This window comes from Balaenoptera physalus, assembly GCF_965194825.1.
Source record: "Balaenoptera physalus genome assembly, chromosome: 16".
Classification (NCBI taxonomy): domain Eukaryota; kingdom Metazoa; phylum Chordata; class Mammalia; order Artiodactyla; family Balaenopteridae; genus Balaenoptera; species Balaenoptera physalus.
In genome coordinates, this window is record NC_138898.1 from 66484199 (window position 1) to 66500870 (window position 16672).

The 16672-nt window shown below is 43.1% G+C and overlaps 2 protein-coding genes across 9 annotated transcripts in view; one reads left to right on the forward strand and one right to left on the reverse strand.

Annotated features, from left to right (window-relative positions):
- The window catches only part of PARN (poly(A)-specific ribonuclease), a 159947-nt gene extending 155141 nt beyond the window's left edge, over positions 1–4806 (reverse strand). For 2 of the 5 annotated variants that reach the window (XM_082429669.1, XM_082429670.1), the window contains exons 1-5: positions 4639–4806; positions 4157–4234; positions 1369–1448; positions 826–893; positions 659–740 (exon numbers count right to left, since the gene is read on the reverse strand). In XM_082429669.1, coding sequence (XP_082285795.1) covers positions 659–740; positions 826–893; positions 1369–1448; positions 4157–4234; positions 4639–4657 — 327 coding nt within the window. In that variant the 5' untranslated portion in view covers positions 4658–4806. The remainder of the gene's footprint in view (positions 1–658; positions 741–825; positions 894–1368; positions 1449–4156; positions 4235–4638) is intronic. The other 3 variants (XM_082429668.1, XM_082429667.1, XM_082429666.1) reach the window with 3 other exon arrangements.
- A 772-nt stretch (positions 4807–5578) lies between these two features.
- BFAR (bifunctional apoptosis regulator) overlaps positions 5579–16672 on the forward strand; it is a 40484-nt gene continuing 29390 nt past the window's right edge. For 3 of the 4 annotated variants that reach the window (XR_014254735.1, XM_082429693.1, XM_082429694.1), the window contains exon 1: positions 5579–8441. The gene's annotated coding sequence lies outside the window, so the exon portion shown is untranslated. The remainder of the gene's footprint in view (positions 8442–16672) is intronic. The other variant, XM_082429692.1, reaches the window with a different exon arrangement.

Here is a 16672-nt window from a genome sequence, read left to right on the forward strand (position 1 = left end):
AAACTGATATTCACTGAGTGTCTACTAGATCAGCTACAACTCCGAACAGGGTGTTCTAAAGGGGAACCTCCTTGTATCCTTACCTTGGCTCATAAAGTCAGCCCTCTCCTCCTCAGGAGGAAACAGTTGTCTTTATCTACCCTCTCTTTCCTAATTGGTGAGCTTGGGAAAAGAAACTGAACATATATAGCTTAGCCCGTTTTGGGCTCTCTCTTTTCAAAGAGGATACACACATACCCTCCTCTTCCAGAAAATAAAGCTCTACCCTTGGAGATGGGTGCAATGAGAATGGGGTGGGAAGAAGCCTGAAGGTCCTGATCTGTAGGTTCAATTCAGGGGTAAGACATTAAAAATCCCCAAAAGAGTCACACTACGAAGCCATGGTCTCAGATTCAGCTTTACTAATGATAAAGCTCATGTCCTCATTTCCATCTGCCTGTCTCTTACATCTCATTCCTTTACTCATTCTCAAGTAAAAGGGAAGATGGGAGTGTCATTAATTTACAACCCTAAAACTGAAAGTCAGAGAGGTGAAATGATTTGCCCAAAGTGCAAAGTTAGTGGTAGAACCAAATTTTAGAGAGAATTCTGATTCCACATTTCCACACTGTCTCATCAGCCATTCATAACAGAAAAAAAACTCAATTATACTACTAACCTGACAAACAAATTTGACATCTGGTGAAGATCTATTGAAGGGTTTCGGGAAAACATAGAAGTTAAAAGACTTTGTTATATACCTGGGGAAAATAAGATAAAAGGAGACTTAGGGGGTTACATTACGCCATGAGAAAAGAATTCCCACCACTTATTAAAACAACCTACTTTGAATCTGTGTAGTCATACTTAAAAGTGCAGAGGCCAAACTGAAACAGCAAAAAGTCCATGGAATGCTGGAAAAGGGAAATAAAATATCTGTCAAAACAGTGCTCTACAGTCGACATCAGCAACAGTATTCTCAATCAGGTGGGTTTTCTGATTACTTAACTTTGGCAGAATACTTCCAATTAGAACAGATTACACATTATCTATCAGACGCATTATCAATTTATATACATTTCTTAATATTTTTCTCAACTTAGGCACCTATCCACCATCTGGAGTATCATGGTAAACCTATTTCCAAATGATTAAAATAACCACATCACATTTCCTAAAAATCAAATTAACACTGAAAATACTAAACCTTCCCCAAAATGTTTTCCAGCAAACAATTATTTTTGCTGTTGTTTTAAATACCACTAAAATACCATTTTATAGCTGGGGTTGAGACGTTAATGAACAAGTTTAATGATTATATTCCTCTATAAGTCAATATATGCAGGACCAACATGGGAAAAAAAATTTTTTTCTAGCACATCCACGTACCTTTTTAAGCTTCTGATACCTTTCTTCCGGAGTGTCAAAACCATTTGTTAATGCGGTGACCGAGGGTCCATCGCTGATTCCTAGATTTTAAGAAATGAAAGTTTTTAACTTGTTAATAAATGTTAATGGAAAAATGTCAGTCAACTATTCAATGGTGCTATAATTTCATATTTTTATGAATGAAAATTAATTGGAAGTGCTCCTTTCTTCATTTATTCAAAATTAGCATTAAATTCACTGGCTACCAAGCTAAACTCTATAGTAACGAATTTAGAGAGTGAATGTTTCAATTTGAGAATGGGCAGTTTCAGTGTCTAAAATATATTTCAAATATAGAAAACACTATAGAGACCTCACCAAAAAACTATTAGAACTAATAAAGGAAGTCAGTAAAGTTGCAGGATACAAAATTAATACACAGAAATCTGTTGTAAATTTCTATACACTAGTAACAAAAACAGAAATTAAGAAAACAATCCCATTTACAACTGCATCAAAAAGAATAAAATACCTAGGAATAAATTTAACCAAGAAGGTGAAAGACCTGTACTCTGAGAACTGTAAGACATTGGTGCAAGAAATTGAAAACAATGGGAATAAATGGAAAGACTGTGCTCACGAATCGGAAGAATTAATACTGTAAAAATGTCCATATTACCCAAAGCAATCTACAGATTCAAAGCAATCTCTATCAAAATACCCATGGCATTTGTCACAGAACTAGAACAAATAATCCTAAAATTTGTATGGAACCACAAAATACCCCGAACAGCCAAAGCAATCTTGAGATGCCACCTCACGCCTGTCAGAATAGCTATTCTCAAAAACACAAGAAATAACAAGTGTTGGCAAGGATGTGGAGAAAAGGGAACCGTCGTGTACTGTTGGTGGGAAGGTCAACTGGTGCAGCCACTATAGAAAACAGTATAAAGCTTCTTCAAAATATTAAAAATAGAGCTAACATATGAGCCAGCAATTCCACTCTGGATATTTATCAGAAGAAAACAAAAATTATTTTTTCTTCAGTAATTCTAATTTGAAAAGATATATGCATCCCTATGTCACGACATCATTATTTACAATAGCAAAGACACAGAAGCAACCTAATTGTCCAAAGATAGATGAATGGATAATGAAGATGCCATATATACACACACATATATATATACACATACACATATACATACATATATATACACATACATATAAAGAAATATTACTCAGCCATAAAAAAGAATAAAACCTTGCCATCTGCAACATGGATGGACCTAGAAGGTATTATGTTAAGTGAAATAAGTCAGACAGAGAAAGACAAATACCATATGATTTCACTTACTGGTGAAATCTAAAAAACAAAACAAACAAAACAAAACAAAGACATTGATACAGAGAGTAAACTAATGGTTGCCAGAGGGGAGGAGTTGGGGGGGGGGGGGGGAAGGCCAAACAGGTGAAGGGGTTTAAGAGATACAAAGTTTCATTTATAAAATAAATGTCACAGTATAGGGAATATAGCCAATAATATAGCCAACAATAACTTTGTAGCTAACAGATGGTAACTAGACTTAGCATGGTGATCATTTCATAGTGTATAAAAATATCAAATCACTATGTTGTACACCTGAAACTGACATAATGGGTCAATTACAATTCAGTAAAAAAAAAAAAAAATAGGTTTCGAAACAGTCATGATTTAAGAAAACAATCTCTATGACTGAATAAGTTTTGCTGCTTTCAAAGATTAATGCATACTCAGACATCAACAAATACTGATGTGCATTATTGTTAGAGTACAGTCTTGGTCAACAGTTTGGAGTAACATCTACACAACAAAGGTATATTCAACATCAAGAGACAATTCTTTGTGGTGAAAACTCTTAGCTTTCCAGGGAATTGACTCCAACTAGAAACTGCACGCTTAATTAAAGCCAAAGATTACCCCCAGCATGGAGTCCTTTAGAAAGAGCTGAAGTCTTAGAAACATGTTAAACTTGTAGCAAAAGTGTTATCTATACCAAACGTGGATATCTTTGATCCAAAAAGAGAAAAAGAAAAAACCTTGCAATTATAACTGTTAGTAAAGTATTAGACACACATGCACACACATGCCAAGGCAGGCAATAAACACTTCCCTAATGCCTAAAGGAATACCTTCATTTATCTGCAAAAGTCCGACCCTAAGTCGGTCACAAAGGACAAATATTGTATGATTCCACTTATAGGAAATGTCTAAACTAGTCAAATTCATAGAGACAGAAACAGTGGTTGCCAGAGGCAGAGGGAGAGAGGAGTTGGGAATTATTGTTCAATGGGTAGAGTGTTTCAGTTCTGAAGATGAAAAAGTTCTGGAGATGGATGGCTGGAGATGGATGCACAACAATGTGCATGTATTTAATGCCACTGGACTTTAAAACCACTTAAAAATGGTTAAAACGATAAATTTTATGTTATGTGTATTTCACCACACACACACAAAAGCCTGAGCCGAACCCCCAAGCTGTCTCACACACATCCAACAGTTTTTAAGCAGCACCAAAACCTTAATCTCTATCTGCAACCCTGAGAGGTCCAACAACCACAAACCCAATCACAAAACCCACCGCACCTCTTCCGTGCTTTCGAAACATTTAAGAGGAAACGTGGAGATCCATGCAACTTGCCCAAGGCTACAAACAGGGGGGAGCGGCCAGCAGGCAGAAGTCCGGGGCAAGGGAGCAGGGGGTAGGGGGGCAGGAGGCTTGGCTATGCACTGCAAGGTGCCAGCCTCAAGCTTGCAAGCGAGGGATACCTGAAAACTCCCCATCGATGGCGAAGAAGTCCGCCTCCTCTATGGCCTGGTACACTTTGTGGAGATTACTCTTAAAATCTGCGGAGAAACCGAGAACAGGCTCAGAACCGGTGGCCTAGCTGCTTGCCCACGGGCTACTAGGTTGGGAAGGAAGGAGGGCCCGGGGAACTCCTACGTCTCCTAGGGCGGAAAGACAGGTCCCTGAGGGGTGCACAGACAGGGGCGGAAAATAAGCCCCGCGGGGGGCACGAGCCTGAGAGGGATAAGGCCCTGGGGGTGCCCGGGTAAGAAAGACGACAAGGCCCCGAAGGGTGTATGGGCCAGAGAGGAATAAGGCCCTCCAAGAGGCGCAAAAGGGGGAGCAAACCCCTGAGGGGCTGCCTCTGCCCCAGGCCCCGCCAAGCAGACCGGCCGTGTTCCGGGCCTAGCAGGCCGGGTGAGGGGGGCCGCGGTACGCGGGGAGGTGCACGGCGGACACGCACTGCTCCTGATTATCTCCATTTTGCAGAGTGGCCAGGCCCCGGCCCCGTCCGGCCCGCCTCTGCCGTTCCACTCGCGAAGTTCCACTGCCAGCAGCGCAGGCAGCAGCGGCGGAGACCGCGGGGGTGACTTCCGGAAACAGCGCGCGCCGGCGCGCCGTCACGTGTGCCTGCGTCATGGCAGGGGCGGGGCCAAGGCTGGGTTCCTTTCCCGGGACACAGGAGGGGCGTGGCTATCGAAGTCCCCCAAGGCGTGGTCTAACTGGTGAGGACCAGACTTGGACAATTTACTTTATTTATTTATTTTTGGCTGCATTAGGTTTTCGTTGCTGCATGCCGGCTTTTTCTAGTTGCGGGAGCGGGGGCTACTCTTCGTTGCGGTGCGCGGGCTTCTCACTGCGGTGGCTTCTCTTGTTGAGGAGCACGGGCTCTAGGCACGTGGGCTTCAGCCATTGTGAAACATGGGCTCAGTAGTTGTGGCACGCGCGCTCTAGAGCACAGGCTCAGTAGTTGTGACGCACGGGCTTAGCTGTTCCGCAGCGTGTGGGATCTTCCCGGATCAGGGCTCGAACCCGTGTCCCCTGCATTGGCAGGCGGATTCTTAACCACTACACCACCAGGAAAGCCCGGGCCATTTACTTCAGAAGTTTGAGTGACATGACATCCATCCAGTTGATGAATAAATATTTCTTGAGTTCCAGTTATGTGCCAGGCACCCTGAAAGGAGTGGGGATACAGTGAGGAATAGAAAAGACAAGCTCCCACTGGAGCTTAACTTGAGGGAAGAGGGGAAAGTCAGGCAGGAATCGAACTTGCCACTTGGAAACCCAAAGTTCGCTGTGAAGAGAAAGAGCAGGGTGCTGCAATAAGAGCAATGGAAAAGAGGGTTACTTACAGAGGTGACGGGGAACGCAAACCTGAGACCTTTATCTACTGCACTAGCTACTGAGAATACTACGGTGGGCAAAACAGATTAGGTCTTGCCTGATGGAGTTTTATGTTGGTTTGTGGTTTGCAGTTGATTCACAGAGCCTACGACACTGCTGACACGTATAGATGCTCGATAAACGTGGGTTGAGTGAATGAATTCACCTTGGTCTTTCACAAAAGCCTACTATGAAAGTTGGTTAGAAGATCTGCTTTCAAAGGCTAGCTCTGCTATTTATTAGGTCTGGAATTATTCAATCTTCCTAAACCTCGATTTTCTCATCCACTAAATAGGGTTGAGGATCAGTAGTGATAATGTATGTGAATTGTAAAGCACTGTAAAAATAAATGTAAGATATGATCAGCGTTCTGACCTGCTGTCACATCTCCCTGCATTCACACCTTAGGTTTGAGAGAAATACTGAGTATGAACCACTTGTGCTTTTTGAAAAGAAGATAACCATTTTCCCCCAAAAGAAAATAATAAGAACCCTAAAGAACAAGTAAGAGTGTGACCATATTTTCCCCACCAGGTGCCACAAGTCCATTTTCCTCTACTCATTCAAAGGAAATTTATATATAGTTAATTAGGCCCACCAATCCTAGTGTGAGCAGCAGAGAGTAAATGTGAAAACCAATATGACAAGTAGTCAAACTTCAAACTTGAAATGTCTCTCTGCCTTCTAGTATCAGCTTTAAAAGTCCTAAATGGAAAGTACTGGTCACATATGGCCACTTAAGTTTAAATTTTAAGTAATTTAAGTTCAGTAAATATCAAAACTTACTGCAAAGCTACAGTAATCAAAACAGTGTGGTACTGACATAAAGACATAGAGACTAATGAAATAAAGTAGAGAGCCCCCAAATAATCCCTTGAATATATGGTCAAATGATTTGCAACAAGGATGCCAAGACCATTCAGTGAGGGAAGGATACTCTTATCAACAAATGGTGTTAAGAAAACTGAATATCCACATGCAAAAGAATGAAGTTAGAACCTTACCTAACACCGTATAAAAATTAATTCAAAATAAATCAAACATCTAAATGTAAGAGCCAAAACTATAAGGGTTTTAGAAGAAAACATAGGGCAAAATCTTCATGATGTTGGATTAGGCATTGATTTTTTGCTATGACACCAAAAGCATAGGCAACAAAAGAAAAAATCGATGAATTGAATTACATCAAAATTAAAAACTTCTGTGCATCAAAGGACACTATCAGCAAGGTGAAGAGGCAACCCACAGAATGGGAGAAAAAACTTGCAAATCATATACTGATAAAGCGTAAATATCCATAATATATAAAGAACTCCTACAACTCAAAAACACAAAAACAAACAATCCAATTTAAAAATGGACAAAGGACTTAAACATTTCTCCAAAGAAGATATAAATGGCCAACAAGCTCATGAAAAGACACTCAACATCACAAATGCAAATCAAAACCACAGTGAGATATCATTTCACACCTATTAGGTAAGAAATTGGAACTTTGTGCACTGCTAGTGGGAATGTAAAATGGTACAGTCACTATGGAAAACAGTATGGTCCTTCTTTAAAAAATTAAAAATAGTATTATCATATAATGCAGCAATTCCACTTCTGGGCATACACCCAAAATAATTGAAAGTAGAGGTTTGAATAGGTTTTTGTACACCCATGTTCATAGCAGCATAATTCACCATAGCCAAAAAGTGGAAACAACCCAAGCATCTATCATCAGATGAATGGATACACAAAACGTCATGTATACCTACAGTGGAATTTTATTCTGCCTTTAAACAGAGGGAAATTCTGACACATACTACAAAGTAGATGAACCTGGAGGACATTTGCTAAGTGAAATAAGCCAGTCACAACAAGACAAACACTGTATGATTCCACTTATATGTGGTACCTAGAGTAGTCAAATTCTTGAACAGAAAGTAGAATGGTGGTTACCAGAGGCTGGGGAAGGAACTATTGGTAATTGTTGAATGCGTATGGACTTTCAGTTTTGGAAGATGATAAAGTCATGGATGGTGGTGATGACGGCACAACAACGTGGATACAGTTAGTGCCACTGAACTGCACACTTGAAAATGGTTAAAATGGTAAATTTTGTTATGTATCTTTCACGGCAATTTTTTAAAAATATGCTGATACCTATTGCCAGACTATCCTCCAGAAAATGAGTCATACACTCCTGGCACTAGCACAGAACATTACCAATCTTTTTACTCTTTGCCCATTTGATTGCTAGAAAAAAATAATCATCCAAAATTATCGATTTAACAATCTCCAGGCCAGTGATTTAAAACAGGTAATCCTCATGAATTCTTAACGAACCAAGACGCTGGGAAAAAAAAAAAACGTGGTGATAAGAAAGTCATTTTAATTCCGATTCTTCTTAATATTGCAAATGGAAATCTAGCCATGGTTCTCTGATTTTCTGCATAAAATGTAAAGGCAAAAAAAAAAATTGTGGCGAGTACAGTACGGTCTTGTAATATAATTTTAATTTCCGGGCAAAGCTGTTTCCTGCAGATAGAATAACAGCCACCCTGGAGGATCAAATACCACAACAGCCTCACCTTCTCGGTGAAAAGCCCTGGCTCAAGGTCTGTGCATCCAAGAGTAAGGGGCGGGACCGGCGGTAGTACGCCTGCGCGGACCTCCCCGGCCCAAGAGTGGCCGCTCTAGGCAGCGGGGAGGGCGCAGGGTCGAGGGGGTTAGGGAATGGGTGCAGCTTCTCCTCTATGGTCGCGGGCCGGGGGCACTCTCCTCCGCAGTCAGTCCTAGGTTACTTCCGGAAGTGCAGCCGTTACCTCTTCCTTTGCTTACGCTGGGGTCCAGGCGGGCGTCGATGGCCAGTTCGGCCCCGGGATGAGCGCGGCGGTAAGCACCGGTTTGGCGGAGGATGGCCAGTGGGCGGCCCGGGCTCGATTTGGGGGCGGGGTGTGGACCGCGGATGTGGAGGACGGGCTCCGAGCGGTGCGCGGGCTTTCTCCTCCCAGGCCCCGGTCCTGAGCAGCCCCGGTCCTGAGCAGCCGCGGTCCTGGCCTCGGGGAGTGGACCCCCGCTTGGCCAGCTTCTCCATCCCTTACCGAGAGCCCACCTCGGCACGGCCGGTCTCTTGGCCTCACCTGTGTCCCCTCCAGGGTCAGAGTCCGAGCCTGTAGTTCCAGGATCTCCCTAGGGCGAGAGGGAGGGGACGTCGCTTCCACACACCTTGGAGGGAGACGACGGGGCGCCCGCCCCCGGGAGCGCGGGTCGCAACCTATACAGCGCGTGCAGAATTGACCAGGCTTCTGATAGACGCCAGGCTGGGCTTCAGGTCTGACTGGCCGGGCACGTTCCAGCCCCAAGGCTGAACGATTGCTCTAGTTTTAAAAGAGGGTAACGGACGCACAGAAAGGGGAAAGTGAAATCCCAGAGTGACAGTCCCAGCTCTTGTGATTCTGAGCTCACGGCTCAGAAATCTGGACTTTTGCAAAAGGGAGTTTTCTTTAAAAAAAAAAAGAAAAAGAAAAAAAGGCAAAAGAGAGTCAGGGCATGTCAAACTGAGGATCTTTGGCGGGCAGAAGGCGGCCCCCCAACTTTGGTGGGGAGGAGGAAGAGCCAGGTGCTGTCATGCCCTCAACAGTCCCCGTTGGGTCCTCCCCGCCGAAGCCCATTGGTCGGTCCTTTGTAGGTGGTCTTGATGTCACTCTCTGAAACGTCAATAGAAAGGAGTTTTGCTGTCTTCCCCGGACGCACCCCAGAGCTGACGCAGAGTGCACGTGTGGGTTGGGTTGTTTTGTTTGTTCTTGTCACAGCTATTTTGTAAACAAGCCAGCCTAGGGATATACAAACCCATATCTCCATAAACTTGATGGAAAAATTGTGCTTCTCCAGGGCAGTTCTGTCTTTTTTTTTTTAAGCTCCAGTATTTGGCACTGGTACTACCTACATAGCTGGCACTAAATAAATACCACTATTAACAATACCAATCAACCATACAGCAGACTTTTTGAATATCTATAGATAGAATTTGTCATTTAAGCTTCCTTCAAAGGAGGTGTTATTATCCTGAACTTATAAATGGGAAATAGGAGGCTCAGAGCAGATAAATGTGATCTGGTTTGGAACCCAGGTCTGTCTAACCTTTAAGACCATACTGTTTCAACTATACCAGCCTCTCCAGGGAAATCATAGTCTAGGAGATAAGAAAACATGCACAAATAAAAGTTACACTAATGCACAGAGGCAGGAAGATTAATTTGGGTTATGAGGGGAGTTAGTTATTAAAGATTTTCAAGTGACAGTTGAATTGGGTCTTGTCAGTTGGACACTTTTGACCCAGAGATGGTGTGGCGCTGTGTTACAAATGGAGGGAACAGGGTGATATGAAAAAATGCCCAAGGAGCAGGAATTAATAGGTGGGACTAGAGTATAATGTGTGAGTAGGTGAAGAGTAGGAGGTAATCAGGATAATAGTAATAGCTAACACTTATTTTGCACTTACTATGTGCCAGGCACTATTAGTGCTGTGCATGCATTAATTCATTTAATCCTGCCAACAACCCTATCAGGCAGGTCCTATTCATATTCCCATTTTACAGATGAAGAATCTGAGGCACAGAGAGGTTAAGTGACTTGCCTGAGGTCACACAACTAATAATTGCAGGCTTTGGGATTTGAATTCAGTCATTTTGGCCCCAGAGTTTGTGCTCTTAGTTAAAAAGTTATGTTGACTGCAGCTGGGCCATAAAGATTCTTAAATGACAAGCTTATGACCATAGGTTTTATATTCTCACAGTTGGGAAGGTTTTGAGCAAAGGAAGGACTTGATCAGAATTTTGCTCCAGGAGGATGATTCAGACAGTGGTGAGAGGAGGGACTAGAGAGAAGAGAAAATGAGATTGCAAGTGTTATTTAAACTTGATTTTGTTAATATCTCGCCTATACCTTGTATGACACATATACTTAGGCATGTAAGTGTTTATTTGTATGTAACAGCTCTCTAGTTCCCAAACATCCATGTACATAAGAATATTCTAAGGGGCTTGTTTAAATGAACATTCTTGGGCCTCTCTGCCAAATATCTTTGAGTTCACCAAACTTCCCAGGTGATTCTGACGGAAGTTCTAAGAAACTTCTGTGAAAGAAGTCAAAGATTTGTGGATTTGATTTTCAGCTACAAATATCTAGAACTCAGCTTTGTGCCAGTTGCTGTCAGGTACAATGATAGAATTCTCTGGCTTGGTTCCTGACCTTCAGGAGCTCAGAATTTGGTCAGAGAGGCAAAGACTACTCAACCGTCAGTGTGCAAAACCTGAAAAGGATTCGTTAGTTTAAAATGTGTGAATCGTAAGGGAATAGTTTAAAACCCGATAGCTAAGGTGTGGGTTACTGGTAACCACCAGTAGTTTTTGATCACTTTCTGAGTCATTAGGCATCTCCAGTGTTTCATACGAGATAGGTCGTTGAATATATGCCACAGAGCAGACACGGAAGAGGGGAGACCAGGACACACTTCCCCGTGTGCTCTTGTCTTGCCCAGCACCACTCACAGGCAGTAAATCACAGGGTCTCAAATTGCAGGCAGCTGGTCAGTGTCCAGTGAGCTAGCTAGCTGCCTTTGCCCTAGTGATTTCTGACCCTGTCTAGAAAGAAAATCTGTCTATTTTCTTGGAAGATAGACAAAGTTTTGTCTATTGGAGTTGGAGTTGGAACTCCACTCAATTGGAGTTGGAAAAACACAAAGTTTTGTACAGTAAGAGCCTGGAAATGCTTCTCTCAAGTTAATGAAAGCCAGCTTCCGCCACCTGCAAGAAGTACATATCATGTTCTGTTTTATTTGCCGTTTCTGACCTTTGCCTTGCTTACATTTGGACACATTTCTTTTTATCTCATAATCACGAGAAATGGGTGGTCCCTCTTTGGACATTTGATAATGTCTGTAGCATTCTGCTAGTGTTTATAGTGGTGTCCCCAGGGGTGGACTGGGGGGGCTGGTGCCAGAAATGGGGGTTCACCCAAGCACCCTCACCCCTATATCTCTTGTGAATATTTCTGCTTATTTATCTCATATGAGGAACAGCATGCTCACCCTAACAGCCACAAGCTGGAGTACACATGTTCCAAAATGCAGTGATGTCAGATTCTAGTTTGGATTTCTCAGCTTCGCAGTGGCCCCTCTATGACGTGGCCTAGACCAATATAGTGTTACGAGGACAGGCTTTATGTCAGACCATCATTTAAAACGTGGCTCTGAATCTCCTGGTGGTCCAGGGGTTAAGACCCCACGCTTCCACTGCAGGGGGCATGGGTCCGACCCCTGGTTGGGGATCCCGCATGCTGCACAGCATGGCCAAAAAAAAAAAAAAAAAAAGAAGAAATTGTGTTGTTGTTGTTTAAAAAAACAAACAAACAAAACCTGGCTCTGTCCTATACTAGTTAGGTCTCCATTTTCTCATCAGTAAAATGGAGATGATAGTAGTAACTATCCCATAAGATTGTTGTGCCTCTCACATTATGTAAGGGCTCAGTAAATATCAGCAATTGTCATTATTCTCTGTTGTCGGGTAATATGTAATGAGAAGAAATAACCTAACTAGAGACCCATCTGAAGCCAAAAGCTTTTTATTCTTGCAGTGAACATCTCTGGTAAGAAGTGATTGAGATCATATTTTTCAGGCTAGAATCCCAATAAATTAGCTCTTCAAAAGATTATTCATAAAACGTTAGGTATGTATTGTAGTCACAATCAGTGTTTTGTTGAGTGAAGAGGTAGAACCATAATTATATAACACTGAACCAAACAGTTTGATAATTACACTTTCTAAAGAGTTAACAGTCATCACATAATGAAGTCTTCAGAAGCTAAGGTATAAAAATTCTTAAACTCAGAATTAATGCAATCTTCTTTGATAAACTCAATAAAAATTATTATATTAATTTTCTTAAATGTGAGTTGAGTGATTAAACAATGAAATAGGTTACAGCAGTGCCCCTGCCTCCTCCTGGAGAATAACCCTCTGGATAAATCCACAGATAAGCACTTGACCAACAACTTTCCTTCCAGGGACAAAATAGCCAAATTCATTCTAGGGTCTTCAGTTACATAGAATTATTGGGACAGTATATGTGTCCCAGCCCTTTTTTTTTTTCCCATGGATTTTCGGATAACTATACCATGTCAGTTAGGTATTTCTTTGGGAGAACATACATAGGGTCATGGTGATAGATATCTTGTGATAATTGTTTCCTATCAGTTGTGCCAACAGACCTAACCCATGAACATTCTAGAAAAAGTAAGCTGTACAGTTTGTTCATATGTGCATATTCATGTCATATTTCACATGTTAATGCTTTGTAAGATTTTATGCCATTTCTTGACATTGCCACTTTAGAGATGGTGTGCTCCTCTGGAAGTAATATCTCTCCAGGTGTTAAAAAGTTACATGGTCGGGAATTCCCTGGCGGTCCAGTGGTTAGGACTCCATGCCGCCACTGCAAGGGGCACAGGTTCAATCCCTGATCGGGGAACTAAGATCCCACATGCTGTGTGGCGCAGCCAAAAAAAATAAAATAAAAAGTGTCCATGTCTCTTGCAATAAAAGCAAATGGTCATTTCAATAAATAAATAAATAAATGTTACATGGTAGCGGAAGTTGTTGGTTATATGGCATGGGCATGAGAACCACCAGCTTAGGGAGTCCTTACTTGTATGGATTGGGAAATGTCACCCACTGGAACGTGCTGTGGAAGAAGGGACCACGTTTATTGAGCACTTCCTGCGAGTTGTGCTCTTCACGCTCAGGGCAGCCCTGTGAGATCAGGAGCAGTAACCCCATTGCTTCTATATGCTGATGTGAGCCTCGGAGAGAATGAATAATTTGCCTGTGATCTCATGGCTCGTAGTGAAGCTGGGAATCAGAACCTGTCTTCTGATTTTAAAACTGAGATGCATTACACTGTCTCTCAGAAGCAGGAAGTAAGTAATACGTCCAAAAAATTAAAATAAGTGTTTTAAAGGCCTCTACTGAAATATTTGATAAATAGGAAACCCCCGGACTCTCACTCATTTTGAGCTAGGTCCGTGAGAATATGATGAGAATAAAGCTGACTTAGAATTTTTAGACTTGGCCCCTGCCCTCAAGTTCATCCACAGCCTTTCACACACACAGTCTACTGAGCCTCTGAGGCTAAAGCAGAATAGAAGCGGTAATGTAGAAAAGTGTGTGGGAAACCTCATAAGCAATCACTTTCTCAGCAATAAGTAAGCTTATAGAACTCCAGAAGCTTTCTAACCTAAGGCCAGTCAACCTAGAAATGTCGTACACTCATCGGCAGACCCTGTAGGCATCACCTTATGGAATAGGTTGTGAAAACACAAACATCCACAGGGGTCAGGCAGCTCATGGAAACGAGGAAACCAGCTGGGCGAGGACTGCAGCAAACTGGAGCCAGCTGGCCCTGTGTGAAGGGGGCAGCTGCTCAGATACTCAGCTTCAGCTGATTCTTGTCGCACAAAAGGAGAGCCCAGTGTTGCCAGATCTTCTGATTTTCAGAAGCAGCCAGGAATCTGGGTTTTTATGTGAAGTGAGATTTTTTAAAATGCTGGCACCAAATTCAGTAGAAAAGAAGAGAAGAAGGAAGAAGAGGAAAGAAAGAGAGAGCAAGGGGGAAGGGCAGAAAGAGAAGCACCACGTGAAGAAAAAGACTAGATGTCGCCACCGAGGAGCGGTGGCTGCCGCTGTTGAGACTGCCAGGTCCGGAGGGTGGCTGCTCTTGACGGTCATGCAGCCACGCTGTGAGAAGTCTCGCCTGGGTTCATTACAGGCACTCTAGGAAGCCAGGGCGGTGGGTGCTTTAAGAAAGCCCTTATCCCACTGGATAAACAATGATTCTTAACCTTATTTGGGTCTTGGTCCCCTTTGAGATCAAATAAAAACTCTAGATTTCCTTCAGGAAAACACTCGTGTGCACAAACACAAGCTTGGCAAGTGATTTCAGAGTGTGCCCTGACACCCTGAAGTGCCAGTCCAGACATCAGTTGGAGACACAACTTCAACTTTCAGAAACTGCAGCTCTTCAGAGTGACTCAGTCCAGCGGTCTCGCTGTGCTCTTCAATTATGTGGTGTTCCAGCCATCATTTTATTTTATTTTTAAATTTATTTATTTATATTTTGGCTGCATTGGGTCTTTGTTTCTATGCGCGGGCTTTCTCTAGTTGCAGCGAGCGGGGGCTACTCTTCGTTGCGGTGCACGGGCTCTAGGCATGCGGGCTCGGTAGTTGTGGCTTGCGGGCTCTGGAGTACAGGCTCAGTAATTGTGGCACACGAGCTTAGTTGCTCCACAGCATGTGGGATCTTTCTGGACCAGGGATTGAACCCGTGTCCCCTGCGTTGGCAGGCAGATTCTTAACTACTGCGCCACCAGGGAAGCCCTCATGTGATGTTTAAGCACAGACCAAAGTGCCTCCATGTGAACAGGGCACTGGGAGTGGGAATGGAATGATTCTCCTCGCCCCTGTCCTAACCACATCCCCCAAGTCTTCTCTGAGGCTTTGCGACAAGGTGGAAAGAGCAGTAGGCTGCGGGCGTGTTCTAACACGTGCTTCCTCGTGAAGACACTCAGCCAGCGAACCAGCTCCAGCCTGCTGGCGTGTGTGCCAAGTTTGTAGAGAACAGTTACAAACATCCTCAAAGGAACATTGGGCCTTCTCCTCAAAGAAGCCTTTAACCATTGCCAGTGCAGGAGGGTGTGTTTATCCACGTCAGAAGGCCACAACTTGGAACTCTAGTATCTGAGCTAGATTTTTATCACCTAAGAGGCACTTTCCTCCTCTAAAAGTACTGCTGTCTTTAATGGAAAGAACCCAAACACAGACAGAAATAGCAGAAGAGATCAGCTGAATTCAGTTAAGCTGTGCATTCTTTCTCTGTTAACGTCCAGTTTTGAATTTTGGGTAAAATGAAACGAGCAAGATTCCTAAGAAGTAATCAAAGTCCATGCAGTTTCTAGTTTGTCAAGGACAACTAAAGAACAGTGAGTGGCCACCTCAGCTTTTCAAAATATGACTTTTTTTTTTAAAATAGATCCTTAATGTTTTGTTCCCTCTACATTTTTTTTTTAGTATTTATTTATGTGGCATGCAGGGTCTTTCGTTGCAGCGTGCAGGCTTCTCTCTAGTTGTGGCACGCGGGCCCTAGAATGCACAGGCTCAGTAGTTGCGGCTCGCAGGCTTAGTTGCCCCGCGGCATGTGGGATCTTAGTTCCCCAACCAGGGATCGAACCTGCGTCCCCTGCATCGGAAGGCAATTCTTAACCACTGGACCACCAGGGAAGTCCCAAAACATGACTTATAAAATACACTTCTGATGTCTGTGTGTGATTTGTTTTCTCTCACGAGAGATAAACTTTCAGATCTGGTAAACTAAGAATTACTCGTGCATTCTAGTTTTAAAAGGTTAATTTGTGAGAAAGTAATTTCCATATATGTTGTCATTTCAAATGACTCCGAGATCCATACACTTGGCCTCCCCCTTAACTCCCAGCACCAGTTTCAGATCTCCACCTGCTCACTAGACAGTTCCACCTGGAGATCTGGTCATCACCGCAAACTCAACTTTTCCGAAATTCAACTTGCTTCTCTTCAAGCTGGGCTCCGTTTGTTTACAGTGACTCATTTCTATTAGCAGAACTGTTCTTCCCCAGTTCTAGAACCTAGACAACATTTTTGATCATTCTGCTCTCTAATCACCAAAGCCCATAAAGGATTTTTGTAACATCTCTTGGATAGATTGATCCCTTTCTTTGCATTTTCGTGTTTGCCACCTTAGTCTCAGAAGTGACAGCACCTCACTTCTACCTTGTCCCAGCCCAGCCCCCCTTCCTGATGGGATTTATCATCCTCAAGGACAGCTTTTACTGATCTCAGTGCCTCCGAAACCTTTATGTGCTCCCATCTGCCCACCTCTCATTAACCAGGTACACAAGACCCTGTATCAGACCTGTATCTCCAGGTATATCACTCACTGCTCCCCAGGAAACACCAAGAACAGCACCCAGTTCAAGCCCATCTCTTCTAACCCCTGTTAGAAGAGAGGCCGCCGCCGGGCCCCCCACCCCGCCCTCC